Genomic DNA, 20396 nt, shown 5'->3' on the forward strand with positions numbered 1-20396 from the left:
GACAGGAAGATCCTCAACAGGATGACTGACACAGTGAGAGCAACAAAAGACCTGAGTATTGAGTAAGGGCAAGACAGAGCAAGGTTTTGATCCATTGTTCATAGAGTTGCAATGAGTCATACTTGACGTGAAACATCTAACAACAATTTCATGAACCATTTCTTTGAGATAATACATTCCTCCACATTTAAACCAGCTTCTGGTTGTTGTTGAGTACCATATAGCGTGAGAACCAACAAATACCTGACCCTTTGGCAGGTTCAGAGGCAGTTACTTCCACTGAAGGAGATTGTCCATCCTTCTCCTGAAGAGGAGATGGATTCAAACCATGTGCCTCAGAAGTGCAGCAAAGCTTCTTGGACTAGACCATCCTGTTGTTGTTGTTATGTGCTGTCAAGTTGTTTGCGACTCATAGCAACCCTATCCATCCTAGCAGTTCCTGAGTGTGCATTTGGAATTTGATATTCTTTGTCTCTGGGATATCATTACTGTCTCTAGCCTTATATATCCATCTGTCTTAGTTTTCTAATGCTTCCTGTAAAAGCCCTATCACCATGAGTATCTTTAAAGAATAATAAACTATTTTCTCAGAATAAATAAGCATGAACCCAAATGTAGCACATTAGCAGGAACGATTGTTAGTAGCAATTGCATTCCTTGGTTACATCTTGAGTTTCCTATGGTGTGTTTCATTATGGGTCTACTGGGTTCTTTTTAAGATTCAGAAGTGATTAGATTTAATACACACCTGACACTGATAAAAGTTTCATTGACATTAACGAAGAAAATAATCCTTGAAAAGGATTGTATCCACAGGAGTAGGAGTTAGGTTTTCAGTATAAATTTTACGGGGACACTATTTGATCTATATAACAATATTTAAAATAATAAACTAACCTATGTAAAATTTAAAACAAAAACCCACACAACCCAAAACAACTTTATGAATGTTTTCTCTCATTTCTTCTGCTTTATTATTTTCCTTAATACTTGGCATTAACTAATTTATTTATGTTATTCAATACTTGAATAACTTGAAGTTGTTTGTATTGTACAAATCCATCAACTTCTATCATTTGTCAAATGACTTTCAGTGTCTCTCAATAAATACTATCTATTTCCCATCAAAATGGATTTCAAAAGAGACTGAAATTTCTACTAGAGTGTTGACAACCAAAACAAGGGAGAAAATGTCCAAGTAAAGAGATGAGAAGAAGAATTCAAAGAATAGCTCAAGAAGACAAAGCAAAATTGTGGAGTTTATTTTACAATATGTCTTTTCCTAGCCATCTGAATCTCACCTGACCATGTGAATGGGCAGGGACCATGTGAATAGGGTGTGCCTTTCTATAAGGGGATTGGCTATCTCCGCATTTCACAAGGGGACTGGCTAGTCTGAACAATCTACAAAAGAATTGGCTAGTTTCGTCAATAAATGGAATAGCTCTAGCTGTAGATTTAGCTCTTTCGGCACCACTGGAGAAGAAACAAGGATTGTAGGACACTCTTCATGCTCCATCTACATCTGAAGCCGATTTAGCCTTTGCCAAAGCAGAGAGTTGATGTGAGATAGACCCTTGGTCGGGAGTTGGGAGGAGCCAATATTGGCAGGACTGAGAACTTGAGAACACTGCCTTTAAAACCCAAGGCTCAAAGCTGAGGTGTCTGAGTGCAAATTTTCTGAGTGCAAATTTTGAGAACTCTCTTGACTATTCTGTTATTAATTGGGGTTATAACCTTTTGGCTTTTTCAGTATGGCTCTATGTGGTCTTTGAGCTACTGTATTGGATTTTGGACCCAGCAAAGTAGTAAGATTGAGGTTGAAAAGAGTATAAAGAGGTATGGGGAATGTGGGAGACATGTCTGACTTCATGGGAATTGGCTTTATAATATTGATTCTGTGGAGAGGAGCAGTTCCCCTTTGTAAAGTTAATAAAGGCTGTCCCCATATAGCCTTTGTTCTTTTTACAAAAATATTAAATGAGATTGTAACAAGAGTTGTAGTTAGGAAAGAAAAAAAAACACATGAAGAAAAGAACTGAAAAATAAATTTAAGTCATGAGCTATAATAATGAGAGATGCCATGGCAAAATTTTGAATGATCCAGGAAGCATCAGAAGAAAAGAGAAGGAATAGACAGAATCACTGGACCACAAGAATTGGCAGACACTGAAAAAAAATTCAGGAAGTGCCATACGAATAAGAGCTAATGGTTATGAAGGAAATAGTTCAAACTGCACTGAAATTATGGAAAAAAAATAAAGCCAAAGAAAAGGAATACCAATCGGTATGTTTCCATTATCAAAAGGTGCCCTCTGACAAAGAAGATTAATCAGAACTGGCTTTGACAAGCACTGTGGCATTTGGACAAGAACAAACTGGGAGGAGGGTAGAGAGAATAGTGCAACAATGAATGAGTGGAAGCCCAAAATCTCTGTAAATGTTTATGAAAATTAATAAAATATAATTATAGAAAAAAAAAAGGTGACCTGGACATGCACACCAGTCAATACCAGAAAATTTGGTGAACAGTTGTTTGACTGACAAGAAAAGATCCATATTTGTTCCCATTCTCAAAAACGGTAACTTAACAGAATGTATAAATTATCGAACAAAACATTGTGTATAATCATAAAAAATTGCTAGAATAGCATACTAACAGAATTATAAAAAGTCCAAGATGAATTTAGAAGATACCAAATCAACAGGAATATTATTGCTGATGTCAGATGGATCCTGGGTGAAAACAGAGAATCCTAGGGGGAAAAATGACTATTTGTATTTTATTTACTATGCAAACAGCATTTCACTGTGTTCATAACAAATTATGGCTAACGTTGAGAGAAATGGGAATTTCAGAACACTCATTTATGGTTATATAAAATGTAGATCTTTTCCAAGAAGTTGTTGTCTAAACAGAGGAAGGGAACACTGCATGGTTTAAAATCAGGAAAGATTTTAAGTCAGAGGTGTATCTTCTCTCTATACTTATTCAATTTGTAAACTGAATAAATCATTGAGAAGCTGGACTCTAGGAAGAAGAATGTGGCATCCAAATCAGGGAAAACTTTATCAATAACCTGTGTTTATGCAATATGACACAACCTTGCTTGCTGAAAATGAGAAGAACTTGAAACACTGGTTGCAGAAGATCAAATTATCAAATTTATAGCTTTCAATATGGATTGCATCTCAAAATCAAGAAGATAAAATTCTTCACAAATGGACCAATAAACATCATGACAGATGGAGAAAAGACTGAAATTGTCAACTATTTCATCATACTTGGATCCATAATTAACATTCTTGGCACCAGTGATCTGGAGATATACTGCATTTGACAAGTCTGCTGTCACGGACTTCTGCAGTGAGCTGAGGAGCAATAATGTCAATTTGAAGATTAAGGTGTCCTTTATTCAGACAATGGTCTTTTCCACCATTTGCTATGTATCTGAGAGTTGGAGTTGGATATTATATAAGGATGGCAGAAGAATAACTGATGCTTTGAGTTGTGGTGCTGGAGAAGAGTAGTGAATATCCCATAGACTGTCAAACGGACAAACAGATGTGTCTTAGAGAAAGTGTAGCCAGATTGCTCCTTAAAGGCAATGATGGTGAAGCTTTGTCTCACATATTTAGGGCATGTTCTTAGGAGAGGCTACTACTTGCAGAGAAACATGATGCTTGGAAGTTGTAAGGTCAGTGAAAGGGAGGAAAATCCTCAATGATATGGAATGACACAGTGACTGCTCAATGGGCTTCAGATATGTTGTTCGTAGGATTGCTATGAATCATACTAAAATTGATGGCACCTAACAACGTACCCAAGTCATTATTGAGCTATATCACATTTCCCACCTCATTAAGGAACCATACCGAATGTGACTTGTTTTTGGAAATGAAAGTTTGTAGATATGACATATGGTATACCTGAGCAGAGTTTTAAAAATAATTTAAACAGTTTATCATTGTTCTGCTTGACCTTTAGTCGTAAACAAAAAATCCATTTAAGGGGTTGCTCTTTCAGACTTCCTATTCCTCTTTCTCTGGTCTTCCATGTTACCTAGTATGATGTCCTTTTCCAAGGAAAGATCCCTCCTAACAACATGCTCAAAATTTTTGAGAGGAAGTTTCACCATCTCGTCTCCAAAAAGAACTCTGGTTACCCTTCCTCCAAGAAAGATTTGTTTGTTCTTTTATCACTTCCTGAGATATCCAGCAATCTTTTCCAATACCACAACTCAAAAGCTGAGATTCTCCTTCTGACATTCTTATTCATTGTCTAAATTTCATATGCATATGTAGGAACTGAAAAGGCTATGGCTTGGGTCATAGAGAAAGACCCCCAACAAGGTGGATTAATACAATTACTATAAATACAGGCTCTAGCAGATCAGAGATTATAAGGATGGTACACAATATGACAAGGTTCAGACTTGTTGTTCCAAGGGTCTCTGAGTTACAGTTGACTTGATGGAACTTCTAGCAAGGACCTCTCCAAAATTCTAAGACGCAATGACATTCCTTTAAATTCTAAGGTCTGCTTGATACAACTCACAGTCTTTTCAATTACTCGCTATGCATCTGAAAGGCTGACAATAAAGAGGTTGCTCTTTCAGATTCCCTCTTCCTCTCCTCTGATCTCCCAGCTATCTTAGAATGAATAAGGATAACAGAAGAACTTCAACAAGATGGATTGACACAGATAATATAACAATGGGTCCAAGTATATTGGAATTGATTACATTAGCACAGGACAGGCCATGCTACAGATCTGTTGTTTATAGAATCATTATGAGTCATGGTTTAGTGGAAGGCACATAGAAACAAACAAATGCAACAACAATATCTTCAGTTTAGATACCATGCCTCACCACAGTCAACCTATAGCCACTTCACAACTCACATGTCATTTGAGTCAGAAAGGAGCCCTAGCATCTCAATGTGACAAAGCACTTGGTTCTTAAACACCAAAAAAACCACCAAAAAACAAACAAAATAAACCCCAAATGTCTGTGTAGTTCAACGATCTCTGGCAAAGAGATAAGCTAGTAAGGTAGACTGTTTTGGTAAAATTTTACACTTTGGAAACTCCATATTAAAGTTCTATTGTATCCTAATGAGTTCCTATGAGTTAGAATTAACTCAACAGCTGGAAAGAACACATTTTCTTTATTAGATTCTGTGTTAAAATTTACTATTTAAAATCTAATTTATAAAAAATAAATTATTCAGGATCAGGCTTATGGTTTTCATGAGTCAAATCCGTACCCTTGTATTTGTAAGTCACAGTTTGGGGAGTTATTTGTCATGCAAAATAGTCTATTAAAAGAAGACTAATGTTCTGTTACTAAAAGACTGACACCAACCTGAATAAGAATAGCAGCCTCCTCCCTCTGTTCTTGAGTATTAACAATATGTCTTATTTTTTCTTTTGTTGAAGTTGTCTGTTTCTTGGAGCAGCATGTTGGCTGGAATGCCACCGATACTGTTGCAGCCGTATGTATTCTTGAGGAAAAATTAATCTGTTTACGAACAATGTAACCTCTCCAGTAAGCTTGGATTATCACAGCCGCCATACTATTAAGAGGAGAAAATATTTTAGTACCCCAAAATACAATATTGATGATGAAAGACACAGATACATTATATTCAATAACATAAACCATGCATGTAATATATACTTAAAATTAAGACTATCACCTCAGTAAGAAGAGCAAAATTTAACAGAACAGCAAACAACAAATGCTGGCGAGGTTGTGGAGAAACTGGAACCCTTATTCACTGTTGGTGGGAATGTAAAATGGTGCAACCACTGTAGAAGGCAGTATGGCATTTTCTCAAAAAGTTGCAAATAGAGATACCATCTGACTGAGCAATTCCACTACTGGGAATATACCCCAAAGAAACCATAACCACCACCCAAGCAGATATCTGCACACCCATGTTTATCCCAGCTTTGTTTACAATAGCTAAGAGTTGGAAACAACCTAAGTGCCCATCAACAAACAAATGGATAGAGAAGCTGTGTTATATGCCACAATGGAATACTACTACACTGCATTGAAAAAACAAGGAACTCATGAAATATTCTTCAAAATGGGTGACCCTGGAGAACATTATGCTGAGTGAAATATCTCAGTCATAAAAGGCCAAATATGGCATAGTGCCACTGTTGTAAAACGGGACTCACGTCAGGGTTGAAGGGAGACTGAGAAAGATGAGATAAATAATGTATACTGCATTGAAACAGATGAGGGAAAGAACTGTTTAAAAGGGATATGTGTTTAGGTATTATTGTCATGACATGAGTAAAGAATAAAGGCTGCATAGTGGAGTGGACTTGGGGATGAGGGATCGTATAACAATAAAAGAAAATTTCTTTTACTTTTCAAAGAGAAGAATGAACAGGGTGGAAGGGGTGGGCAGGGAGAAAAGTGCAACAACGAATGAATGGAAATCCAAATTTCAAAGTCTCTGTACATTTTCACTAAAATTAATAATATTTTTTTTTAAATCAGACAATTTCTTTCACAGAACTGTACCCCTAAAAATACAATTATTATAGAAACTTCAATGCTGGAAAGAGATATGAATACAATGGAATTTCCAACTTTCTTAAATCAGGAGGGTATCACAATGTTTTCTTAAAGATATTGAGGATACTGGCCCAATATAGCAAAGACTGGGAAGTGACAATTGAGAGGAAGGCAAAATGCCAGGGACAACCCTGAGTCAGCAAGAGAGACTCTTCCTCAAGTGGAGACATTAATCATGGAGAGAGTGAAGGCAGCCCCTTCACTTTCCAAGAAAGACACTATTTAGCTTCATTTTTCTCCTTATCCTTGGCGTGATATTTAAATCACCTCCAAAATTCTAATTTGGCAAGTTTTCCAAATTCTAACATTTACTCAGGCCACAGCTATTTGATAACCTCAAATCTTGTATCTACTAATGGAGTTCCTGGGTAGCACAACTAATTGTTAAGCATGGGATTACTGGCTAAAAAGGTTGACAATTAAAAAGGGACACTGAGGCTGACTCTTCAGAAATAAGCTTTGGAAATAAGCATCTTAAAGTCGTGAAAATTCTAGACCAATTCTACTTTGCATCTATGTTACTACTATAAGTCTAAATTAACAGCAACAATAATGTTTATCAGTATGTTGTTGTTGTTATGTGCTGTCAAGTCGCTTGCAACTCATAGCGACCCTACGTATAACAGCCCTAAGCTCTGCTCTGTCCTGTACCAATCGCACTGTCTCTGACACTCCCAGCCCAATTACCCCAGTCACTGAATTAATCCAGATCATAAAGGGTCTTCCCCTCCTGCACTGTCCCTCCACCCTCCCAAGCATGATGTCCCTCTCCAAGGACCGGTCCCTCCTTACATGTCCCAAGTATGTTAGACGGAGCCTCAGAATCCTTGCCTCCACGGTGCCGCCCGGTTTAATCCTTTCCAGGATGAATCTATTTGTTTTCTTGGCAGTCCACGGTACATTCAATACTCTTCTCCAGCACCACAGCTCAAAGGCATCAATTCTCCTTCTATCCTCCTTAGTCACTGTCCAACTTTCTGATGCATAACAAGTGATTGCAAAGACCATGCCTGTATCAGGCGCACCTTAGTCTCCAGAGAGACACCATTGCTCCTGAGTAATTTGGAGAGGTCCCTATAATGAATTTTATTTTTTATCTCTCTCTAAGCTGCTTAGTAACATTAGTGAACAGTGAAGAACAACATGCAATTTAAGAAAATCCTGTTGTTCTTCCTAATTGTATATATTTTATCTTGTTCATACAGCTTACTGTAGGACTGTAATCAAGATAGATGGTTTGGTGGCACAATGGTTAAGCACTTTTCTGCTAATCAAAAGACTAGCATTCAAACTCACTCAATGACTCTGTGTAAGAAAGACTTAGACTCTCCTTTAAAGATTCAAGCTCAAAAAATCATTCCTGTCAAGTAGAATTGTCTCATAGCTGACACTTCATTGGTTTTCCAAAGTTGTCAGTAACATGGGAAAATGTTGTCCATCTTTCCTTCCCCTCAGGAGCTGGTGTTAGTTAGGATTTGACAGAGAGATCAGAACAATTTTTAGTTAGCAGCACAATTCTCATGCTATGTGAGGCAGTTCTGCTCTGTCATATGGAATTGTGCTTAGTTGGAAATGACGATGCTTAACAACAACAACAAAATAACCAAGGAACACAGTAAATCAAGGTGTAAATTCTTCCGTCATAATTTCTTTTGAAATTTCTGTATTTGGCTTAAAAGATGTGTAGAGGCTAAGTAACTTATTTAAGTATATCCAACTTCCTCAAGTGCTCCCTTAAAGGTTTTTCCAATAACTTCATAGTTACTAAGCCTGCCCAATAAGCTTACTGCCACTTCATTTTATTTTCATTTAAGGCCTTAGAGAGGGACGCCATGCTTGGGAGCATGGAGTGACAGCACAAGAGAGGAAGATCCTTGATGAGATGGATTAATTCAGTCACTGGGTCAATGGGGGTAGGTGTGCCAACAATAAGGTTGGCACAGGATAGAGCAGGGTTCAGGGCTGTTGTACATAGGGTTGCTATGAGTTGCAGGCAACTCAACAGCACATAACAACAACAATGACAAGGTAAAGTCAATTAACAGATAAGTTATTTCCATAAATGATTCCTATATTTGTTTTTTTTTTTTTACTTTTAACATAAAAATTGGGAACATATTAGAAAGAAAATGCTTTTCTATTATGGTCTTTTTGATCACTTGCTATGCATCTGAGAGCTGGATAGTGAATAAAGATGAAAGAAGAAGAGTTGATGCCTTTCAGCTGTGGTGTTGGAGAAGAACACTGAACATCCCATGGATGGCCAAAAAACCAAAATATATCTTGGAGAGAGTACAGCCAGAGTGCTCTTTGGAAGCAAGAATGATGAGCTTTGCCTCACATACTTTGGGCATGTAGCTAGGTGGAGCGAGTCTTTGGAGAGACACATGATGCTTGGAAGGGAGGAGGGTTAGCAAAGGAGAGGAAAAGCCTCAACCAGGTGGATTGGTATACTGACTGCCACAATAGGCTCTTGTGTATCAGGAAACGTGAGAATGGCACAGGATAGAAAAGGATTCTATATCTATTCTTTTGTATATGGGGGTCACTACAAGTCATACTTGACTCGACACTCATAACAAATTAGAGAAGAAAGCTTTTCTATTATTATTTTGCCTCATTGTTTCCTTTACTACTGTTATTATCATCTTTGTTATCATCATCATCATTTTACCTAAAGCCAATGCAACAGTTCATTCTATTTTCTTATGAAAAGAAGAAATGAAGTTAATGGCTAAAACTTCTGGTCTAAGACAAACTATTTCTACTCCTAAGACTTGAGGCATGCTCATGTTCCAACAAATCATCCCTTTTCTTAGGATAAACAGACCTTTGTAAAATTTACTATGATTTTAATCCATATGCAAACATTAAATAATCAGGCATTAACTTCATCATTTACCCCTGGAACATAAATTAGTTAGAGAATTTTAATGCACAATAATAGGTACTTTAAGGAGCCCTGCTGGTGTCCGGTGTTAAGAGCTGTACTGCTATCAGAAAGCCTAGTAGTTTAAACCAGCTTCTCTGAGGGAGAAAGACGAAGCCATCTACTTCCATAAAAATTTCCAGCCTTGGAAATCCTACAAAGTAGCTCTATTTCATCTCATTGGGTTGCTGTGATTTGGAATGAAATAGACTGCAATTAGTTCAGTACGGTTATAGTAGCCTCTGAGCAATGGAGAAAATAATCTCTGGTATCTGAGTAAACTAGGATTTGTGCTATCAACCTAAAGCCAAGTTGTTCAAATTTATGAGCTGCTCTGTAGAAAGTGATGGGCAATCTCCTTTTGTGTGATTTACAGTTTCTGAAAACCCACAGGAGGGTCAGTTATGAGCTGGTTCTGAGTTAGTGGCAATAATCAATGTATAATATTTACTACAGGATAAAAAGTCTGTAAGAAAATGCACCTACCTGGTAGATAGTAAGTTATTTTTTTTTCTGTATAATCACATATAAGCAAGAGTGGCGTCCACTTCCTAAATGGCATCCCTCCAGAAACTCTATGAACTTTGATAGATGTTGATAGTTGTAGAGGGGCTTTAAACCTTTTGTTCATAGAGTTGCTATGAGTCGTGCTCGTGCTTGACTCGAAGGCAATCAACAACAACTATCACATTTAAGTTTCACTGACACTGGTGTGTCAAATGCGTTAATGATTGGCTATCCAATGCCGACAGAGAGTGGGGTGGAGCTCCCCGATTAAAACAAGCTTGGAAGGAGGAGTGGCATCCACTTCCATAATAGCTTGCCTCCGGAAAACCTATGAACCTGGAGAGAGGATGAAATGCACCCAAGGGTCTAGGAATCTCCTTCATAGGGTCGCTATGAGTCGCCTGCGACTCAACAGCATCTAACAACAACAGCAACAACAATTGTAAAGTTCCCCAGTTATTCAGATGTAAAAGATTCTTATTTTTTCATTTGTATAATCTCCAAAAGGAACGAAATACGGTAGAAAAAAGGGACAAAAAGCATGTGAGAAACATTTTCCTGGATTCTTATCACTAGTAGTTTTTCATTACAGAGGAAACAAGGCGAGGCTGACTTTAGAGATTCCTGGATTCAGGGTGGCCTCTATATTGACAAATGAATATTTACTATTCATCATCTCTTTATTTTTTCTTTTATGCAAAAATTCTAACGGCAAAATTCTAAGTATACAAGCATATGCAAACTACATTTAGGAAATGACTACAAAATGGAGACTTACTCTTTTAGAGTTACTGACTAGCAGGTTTCAATACACTCAAAACTCAAATTTGCTGCCTTTGATAGATTCGGTTCCAACTCCCAGCAACTCTCTGTAAGGTTTCTGAGATTAAAGTGCAGTGAAGGGAGACTGGTGCCCACCACCTTCCTCTCTCAGAGCTTCTGGAAGATTCAGACTGCAGGAGATACCAGCTTTTCCTACTGACGACGCTGCTAGAGCTCCCCATGGTTCCACTGTTTCAAGTCAGAAGCAACTCATAGCTGACCCAAAAGCGAGTTTCTGGAGGCTATAAATTGCAAGGGGGGAAACTGTCCATCTTCTTCCCTCAGAGCTGCTGGTGACATTTAACTGAAAGAGCAGAGCCACCTTTAGATTTATCAGTGCAACCGCCTCCCCACTAAGTCAGCACAGCTCAATGAGTGGGTATATTCACCATGCTACAAATGGGCATATACATCACCAGGGCTCAACTAGCGGGTATAAATATTCACTATGCTACAAATGGGTATAAACTTTGCCTTTATTTTTCAGGACTTTGAGTTCTCTCAGTCTTTCATCTTTACTTAACACCATTTGGATGAGATTAAGAGTTCTAAATATCAATAAGCAATTTTTGGAGGGATTGGTGCAAATTCAATGCATGGGGGGAAAACCCAAAATTTTAAAAGCACTTGTAAGGTGTCAAAAATTATGAAATACATGATATTTTCAGCATGTAGCATTATTTACTATGTCTCCAAGAAAAGAATAAAAAACGTCAGTTTACTACTAACAACTCCTGGATCAAATCATACGGAAAAGCAAGATTAGCTATTATTGTGAGATTCTGGGCATTGACAATCTGCACCAACCATGAAAAGAGAAGCTGTTTGGATTTTTATTTCCTGACCCTAAGCTTGACACTAGGACAAAAATATTAGCTGACACTAAGACAAAAGTAAAAGAATGAGACGTTGACAAGCTAAACACTGATATTTATTGGCTCAAGAAACAGTTAAACCTAGCCATTAGCTTTCTATATACATTTAATAGTTGAGAGTTTACTATAGAATTGTTATACCAAACAAATAAATAACACACATTCACAAGCATACATAGATAACTATTGAACATTCAGCTTATCTATGATAAAATAACATATGCAAATATACACTTTAAAAATGAAAATACTTTATTAAGTATTTAAAAAACTTTAGAATAGTATTCAAAACATTTAAAATAATATTCCTTCTTAAAACTTCATTTTAATCACTTACTAAATCAGATTCAACTATTTGGAATATACCCTGAGAAATTAGAATTTTGTAAATAAACTAGTAGGGAAAAACACAATGAAGTATGAGGGCAAATTAAAAAAAAAAGAACCTGTCAACATTCAAACAGCTCAATCTATATTGTTATTTATAACTTAAGTGTTTTATAACAGTATATTTGAGGGGATATAAAATATAATATTTTCCCATTGCCACTAAGTTGAAAGTGACTTGTAGTTTGGATTTGTGGGGCCTGTGAATCACAGGAGAGGACCCACGGGCATATGTGTAGTGCCAGAAAGGTGCTGCCTTTGAGTTTGCAGCACAACTTGCTATGGTCCCTCCATCAGAGCTTCCACACAAAAATAAAATATACTAGTGGTTTATTACTTGGCACCATTGCCTGATACATTCATAAAAATAGTAAATATAATACTATGATAGGAAAAGACCATAAATCTTACATTTTTTCACTAGGTTGACGATTTTGACAATTTCTCAGCAGGCATGTAGTCGCTGATGTTTCTGTGAATGCGTTTCTGTTAGTGGAGACAATGCTTGTCTGACCACCTTCTCTTTTCTGGTCTACTGTTTGTCTTTGATTATTTTCTTCTATACTAGTACAGATGAAGTGCTTAGTTTGTGAACAGCCACTGGAACCAGCATTGATCCATTTCTCAGAAAGATCTGGTGAGTCTAAATCATGTTCATTTATAGAGGAATCGAGGACCATATTTTGCAACAAGTTGTCAATTTTTATAGGGGCCAAATGATTCTGCCAGGCTTGAGACTGGTCTCCCTTCATGATCCTTACATTCATATTTTCATGTGCATATCGACAATAATGACTAAATGCCATCAATTTCTCAAAACAATGGCAAAAGTTTTTTGCTTCATCCAAGGAGAATATGTTCCTAAACAAAACAAATAATGGCATTTAACAATAGAAATTACATCAGGAAATATTAATTAAAACATAAGGTTTGAAAGTTTTCCTGTGGGACCTGGAATCAACTTTACTACAACATGCATTATAAATTTTGTTGTGTACATGAAAAATTGATCTCATTTCTCACAAAATTTGAAACTATCTTTATATACAATTTAGATCTGTAAACCCAGACAAAATGTCTGGAATCTTTAAAACCATTTTTATTCTAGGTATTTTTGGTACAGATGAATGTAAAAAAGTCATGCTTTTACTACCATAAACATGAGAAATTGTGCTGCCTAAATTTAGAGAAGTTATTTGTAAAATAAAGTTAAAAGTACATTGACTCTTGCCACACAAAATATTTATACTGGACATTTAAACAAAGAACTTATATTATGGGAAAGTTTTATTCCTAATTTTCTTTGGAAAAATAATCCATTGGAAAGAAAATTTAAATTCTTTAAAATACAAATGGTTGTGCTTCTCTTGAATAATTTCTGGATTTATAACTGAAAGAAACTATAACTTCTATGTAATTAGTTTACCAATAGTTCATATTTTAAGTTCTCAGAAACAAATATAGACAACTTTATACTTGTATAAGTAATATTGTTGGTTACATTTTTTATTTATCTAGCTTTTTTCACTCTTTTAAATATATTTATGTACTTTACATATTTTCTTTTTATATTTAATATATAGCCACAAATATTTTCTAGAATTATGCAGGATATAAATAAATATAACAAAACTACCATCAAAACTACAAAAGATATCATCTCCTAATATGTAGAAACAATTATATTTCCTGTGTTCACAAAGGAAGTAATAGACAATCGTTGTTGAGTGTCTTCGAGTAGAGCAAGACTCATAGTGACCCTATGAACAAAAGGCCTGAAGCCCCTCAACAACTATTAACATTTATCAAAGTTCATAGGGTTTCTAGAGATATGATGTTTAGGAAGTGGATGCAACTCCCACCATTTAGGGTTTTTAGTATTCTAATGTATTTTTATTAAGAGATTATCAACCAGTTTGTTAACTAAGAAGAGTTAATTATTAAGATATCAAATAAACTTATGGATATGTGTTAGATTCACCAACATTTATGGAATAAATGTTAAAAATACATTTTATTCTTCATTTTCAATTCAGAAGAAAACAATCTGTAGTAATAATAATTTTTATCTTGAGAGATGTCAAGAATTTCCTTGACAAAAACTGCACATTGCAACTTATCAGCTTAGATATGCATAAACAGAAATAAATTCTTAGCATTTTTGAAAGAAAACATTTACTGTTTATGAACTGAAATTATATTTAAAGCTATGAGATGTATTTTAAATTTGAATAAAATATATGAAAAAATCTAAATGTTAAAGCCAGCTCTTAGAGAAGGTCATTATGTATGAATATATAAAGAGCACAAGATAAGCTCTGATGGGTTAATGGTAAGGAATTGCACTGCCAATGCAAAGGTATGTGATTCAAGTCCACCAGCTGCTCCATAGGAGAAAGATAGAAAAGTTCCTCCTACGAAATATATTCCTTCTGAAAACCACCCTGGAGGGTGAGCTATGGGTGGGTCAGTTGCACAACAACAACAAACACATGGGAAGATTTAATTATCAAAGTGTTAGACATTTGGAAGCATGTATTATTGTCATCAGAAATTAAATAGGAAATATTGTTATTTGTGTTTTATGGAGCAATGTAATATTAAGATATGTTCATAGAAAGTTATGATTCATTCACAGCAGTGTGTTTAAAATTCAGGGTGGAGTGCAGGAGATTTCTTTCCTTGATATTTAATTATAACTCCCATCTCAGCTAAAGTCTTCTGAGTATATACATGTATTGACTGCATATATTTCTCCACTGTACTATCATAATTACTTATATCTACATCATAAGACTTGCCTCATTGCATTGTAATTATTTACCTCCACATTCCCTCTTACATTAATCTGTGAAGCCTCTGCAGATAGCACTGTACAAACTAAAAAAATAACCTTATTGTTGTGCACTGTCAAGTTGGAACTCGCTGGCCCTCCAGGTGAGTTTTCAGAGGCAGTAAATCACACGCAAGGAGACAATTCATTGTTCTTCTATGGAGCATCTGGTGAATTAAAAGCACTTGCTTCTGGGTTAGCAGTACAACTCCTTGCCGTTTAGCCACCAGAGCTCCCTACACCTTTTGTGCAATAATTATCCAGTCAATTTTTTGATTGGTTAAATAGGTGACTAAATAAAAGATTGTTTCATCTTGTTTTAAAGTAATGCTTAATTTTTGTTAAATTATACTCTAAATTATATGCAAACACATTTCAAAAAGAAAAATGATGCCCAAATTTTTAACAAGCTTCCAATAACAAAATATATAATTATATTACTCAGAATAATTTTAAGCATAGACATAAATTGTACTAGTTTTCTAATCACAGTAAATGTCACAGTACAATCTTACTCTTTGCCAGTAATATAGTTCTCAGTTAGCAGGTTGAATTCTCTAATCTGGGACTGACAAAGTGGCAGAAAGTATTCTGATTCTAGATTATTTTGCTCTTCAGTATGGCTTTCTGAATCAGTACTAAGAATTTCATCATTGAGTATTCTTAGAGCAGGTAATATTTCCAGTAGAGATTGCCTGTTGAAATAGAGAAAAAAAACTTGTCAATGAGATTTTATATATAAAATAATGACAGACCTGTAACTTACATGATGGGGAATATATCCCAAGAAATGTTATAGATTTTGTAGAGAAAAATATACTTTCACATATTTCAGTGTCATATAATATACAAAATAAGTTTTTACGTTCTAATCATATACTTAAATTATTCTTACAAAACACAAATGAAGGAGTTGAATAGCTGGGAATTTAGGCTAGAATCTGGATTACCTAAGAAACTGTATTATAAAAAAAGAAAAACAATTCAGACACATTTTTTAACATCATTAAAATAACCTGAGTTAAAGCTATGATTCATATCAGAAACAGAAATCAGTCCTTTTCATTGCTCTACATAAAATGGAATCAGGATAAGGAATGGCAGGTACAGGATTTTCCTGTTTTCCATGCTTTGAAGATACTAAAATCAAGATAAAATTTGGATGTGCATAGGGATTTGATTCTTAGAAGGTCCCATTAATCTAATTTATCTCCTCCCGGTTGTAGATTTTTCAGGATACTTGAAAGACTGTTTATGTTGTGGATTAGGACTACTAGAGTTTGTCCATAGTCCTTGGTTTTAGTCCAAGGTCCATGATCCACCTTGAATTGGTTTTTGTATATGGAGTGAGGTGTGGATCTTGCTTGAGTCTTCTGCAGATATTTTTCCAATTTTACAAAGACCATTTGTTAAAAAGATTGTCATTTCACCACTTAACTGATTTCATCTCATCAAAAATCAGTTGACCACAGACAATTGGGCTGATTTCTGAGTTCTCAATTCTATTCCATTGATCTATATGTCTCTCTTTGTACCAGTACCATGCTGTCTTAACCACCACAGCAGTGTAGTAGGATTTGAAATCAGGGAATGAAATGCCTGCTATCTTTTTTGCTATTTTTAAGGAGTGCTTTGTGTATTCAGGGCTTCTTTACGCTCCAAATGAAACTGGAGATTACCTTTTCCATCTTGTTGAAGAATGGGATTGGTATTTATATTGGAATTGCAATGAACATGTAAATTGCCTTTGGTAGTATTGCCATTTTCACAATATTGAGTCTTCCTATCCATGAGCAAGGGATAAAAAAGGAAGCCACAGACTGGGGAAAAGTATTTGGTATAGACACTTCAACAAAGAAGACATTCAGATGGCTAAGAAGCACATGAAGAAATGTTCACAATACCTAGCTCTAAGAGAGATGCAAATCAAAACAACTATGAGATATCATTTCACCCCAATAAGAACAGCAAAATTTAATAGAACAGCTAGCAACAAATGCTGGTGAGGTTGTGGAGAAACTGGAACCCTTATTCACTGTTGGTGGAAATGTAAAATGGCGTAACCACTGTGGAAAGTGGTGTGGTACTTTCTGAAAAAGTTGCAAATAGAGATACCATTTGACCCAGCAGTACCAATACTGGGAATATACCCTAAAGAGACCATAACTGCCATCCAAGCAGATATATGCACACCCATGTTTATCGCAGCTTTGTTCACAATAGCAAGGAGTTGGAAAAAACCTAAGTGCCCATCAACAAACGAATGGATAGAGAAGCTGTGGTATATTCACACAATGGAGTACTATGCTGCATTGAAAAACGAAGAACTAGTGCAATATTCTTCAAAATGGGTGACCCTAGAGGACATTATGCTGAGTGAAATATCTCCATCACAAAAGTACAAATACTGTATAGTGCCACTGTTATAGAATGGGACAGACATCAGGATTTGGTAAGACTGAGAAAAACTGGATAAATAATGTATACTGCATTGAAATAGATGAGAGAGAGAACAGTTTAAAAGAGATATATGATAGGGTATTGTGGTTATCACAGGAATCCAGAATTAAGGTTGCATAATGGATTTCACTCGAGGAGGGAAGGTGGGGTAGGGGGATTGTATACCAATGAAGGAGTTTATCTTTTGCTTTTTGAAGAGAGGAGTAAACTGGGGGAGGGGGGTGATGCAGAGAAAAAAAGTGCAGCAATGAATGAATAGAAATCCAAAATCTCTGTAAATGTTCATTAAAATTAATAGAATAATTTTTTTAAAAAGATATTTCCCCTGAATCTAAGAAAGAATTAAAAAAATAAAATGTTCAGAAATGTTCTTAAAATGTGAACAAGGTTATATATAATTTTAAAAATACAGTACTTTGAAAAACACAGCAAGACCTCTTCACCAACCCTGGCCATTCAGAAGTATGAGTTTGTCCAAGCCTCTTTTCACATGATTAATACGAGCCTACTGTCAGAAGGTTTTGCTGTTGGCCAAAAGGGTAAGAAAACCTCTTGAATGAATAAAACTCCTTAGTTAAAATATTTCTTAACATTAAATTAGGAATTACAAGGTAATATTATTAAGATACCAAACAAGGCTATGTGGAACATAATAAATTATGGATGACACTGAAAAGAAGGGCAATTCTAGAACCCCCAACCGTGCTCAGGCAGAATGTAGATGCACAAAAAGGCAGTCATTCAAACAGAACAAAGGTTTAAACAGAACACATGGTTTAAAATTAGGAAAGGCAGGATTATATTCTTTTATCACACCTATTCAACATATATGCTGAACAAAAAATTAAGAAGCAATGAAGAGTAATGTGGTATCAGGAGTGGAAAAAGAACCGTATCTGCTATATGTAGATGACACAACTTTGCTGAAAGTGAAGAAGATTTGAAAACTTTACTCAAGAAAATTCAGGACTATCTGTGCCAGAATGGGTTATACCTCAACATCAAGAGAATCCTCACAAGTGGACCAATGTCTGTCAGTACGATATGTGCAGAGAACACTGGAACTGTCAAGGATTTCAACTTTACTTGGATCCATAATCAATAACCATGGAACCAGCAGTTACAGAATTACATGACTCATGGCATTGGACAAATCTGCTGTCAAGAACTGCTTTAAAGTGTTAAAGAACAAGGATGAAACATTGAAAACTAAAGCATACTTGGCCCAAGCTGTAATATTTTATTTTTTTGTTTGGTTGTGAAAATTGTGCAATAAATGGGGAAAAGAAGAATTGATGTCTTTGAATTGTGGTAGTGGTGAAAAGTACTTTATATTCTGTAGACTTCCAAAAGAACAAATAGATAGGTCTTGCAAGGAGTTCAGCCACAAAGCCGCCTTAAAATCAAAGATAGTGAAATATTATCTTATATACTTTGGGTTAGTTCTCAGGAGGGGCCAGTTCATGGAAAAAGTCATTGCTATTGGACAATTACCAGCAAGGGAGAAGAATATCTTCAATGATATTGAATGATTCTAATTATTCTTTTTTTTTTAATTTTTATTTTTATTTTGTGTGTGTGTACCGTCAAATCATATCTGACTGGTACAGGAGGATATTGCGCCTCCTTTTCCGGCAGAGCATCTGGTGGATTCGAACCGTGTTCCTCTGGGAGTGCAGTGCAGCTTCTTGCCACTAGGCCACCAGAGCTCCCCGATTCTAATTATTCTAATCTTCTAATGATACAGTGACTACAACAATGGCCTAAAGCAGAGATTACGCCATTGAGGGAGGATCAGGTAGTTTTCATTCTGTTGCACTGAGTCCAAGCTGACCTGATGTCACCTAACAACAACAACAACAACAATAATGTTTAAGAAGAAAACTCTAAGCAGAGCTTTATAATTGTTAATTCTACTTACACTATGATACCAAACACAATTTATACATTTATGGAAAACACAGTTAAAAAACAGTTTACTTATATAGAAATATAAAGGAAGGAAGTGGTCAATATAGCTAAAAATACCTGAGCATACCAAAATCATAGTATATCCATATATATAGTTTAGGATTTTGATAATAGATATATGCAAATCACAAGAGAGTAATAAATGAACTCCCTGAATGAAAGCATAAAAAGCAGTGAGGTTTTTTTCATTTACTGGAGACAAAGATAGTTAACTTTCAAACAAAAAGAATCTTTTTGCCTCAAGTATATTGAGAGGGGAAATTTATTAAATGTGGTTCTTCAAGGTAATTATTTTTTTACTTTACAACACTAGAAGCAGACAAAAGGTTTATTGTGTAGTCAATAATAATTTTGTGATAGTTAAGAACGTTTTGTTCATATGTTATGAAAACATTTGAAGCTGTTATCATTTGTAAAGTTATAAACTTTATACAGCACAGGATTAAAATAACCCTCATATGAAGTATTTCTGGAGGGATTCATTTTAAGATATGGACCACAAGGAAAATGTAACATAAAGTTAGTAGCCTTTTACCGCAGTTTTAGCGAGAAAAGCGCAACATTTAATATTGTTAGGGGACACAGAGTCAGAGACACAATTAACAGAATTAACTGTGACCAGTCCTCTGCCATTTTCACAGTCTCTGTTGTGGTCAAAGTCATTGCTGTAATTTTTATGTCAATTCATCTTCTGAAAGGTCTTTTTCTTTGTAGATCAGTTTATCAAGCATTCTGTCTTTCTCCAGGGACTGGCCTTTGCTAATAACAGAACTCCCTAAATAGGGTATATGTAACTGAGGATCTTACCAAAGTAACAAAAGGTTTTCCTTGGACTCCGAATTTAGTAAAAATAAATGTACAATGGAGATGATAATGGTTCTACTCTACGAGATAGTTCTGTATTCTAAAAGCCTCTCAACATTCTTCAACGAGATGGAAAAGGCAATCTCCAATTTCGTATGGAATGGAAAAAAGCCCCGAATAAGCAAAGCACTCCTTAAGAATAGAAGAAC

General features: G+C 35.6%; 1 protein-coding gene across 1 annotated transcript in view; it reads right to left on the bottom strand.

The window, feature by feature from the left end:
* Positions 1 to 20396, bottom strand: part of LRRIQ1 (leucine-rich repeats and IQ motif containing 1) — a 267992-nt gene that overhangs the window by 133644 nt on the left and 113952 nt on the right. The window contains 3 exon segments of the mRNA XM_006882532.1: positions 5370 to 5580; positions 12531 to 12980; positions 15468 to 15647. Coding sequence (XP_006882594.1) covers positions 5370 to 5580; positions 12531 to 12980; positions 15468 to 15647 — 841 coding nt within the window.

The sequence above is a fragment of the Elephantulus edwardii genome, unplaced genomic scaffold (genome assembly GCF_000299155.1).
Source record: "Elephantulus edwardii isolate Elephantulus edwardi_28Jun2011 unplaced genomic scaffold, EleEdw1.0 scaffold00021, whole genome shotgun sequence".
Classification (NCBI taxonomy): domain Eukaryota; kingdom Metazoa; phylum Chordata; class Mammalia; order Macroscelidea; family Macroscelididae; genus Elephantulus; species Elephantulus edwardii.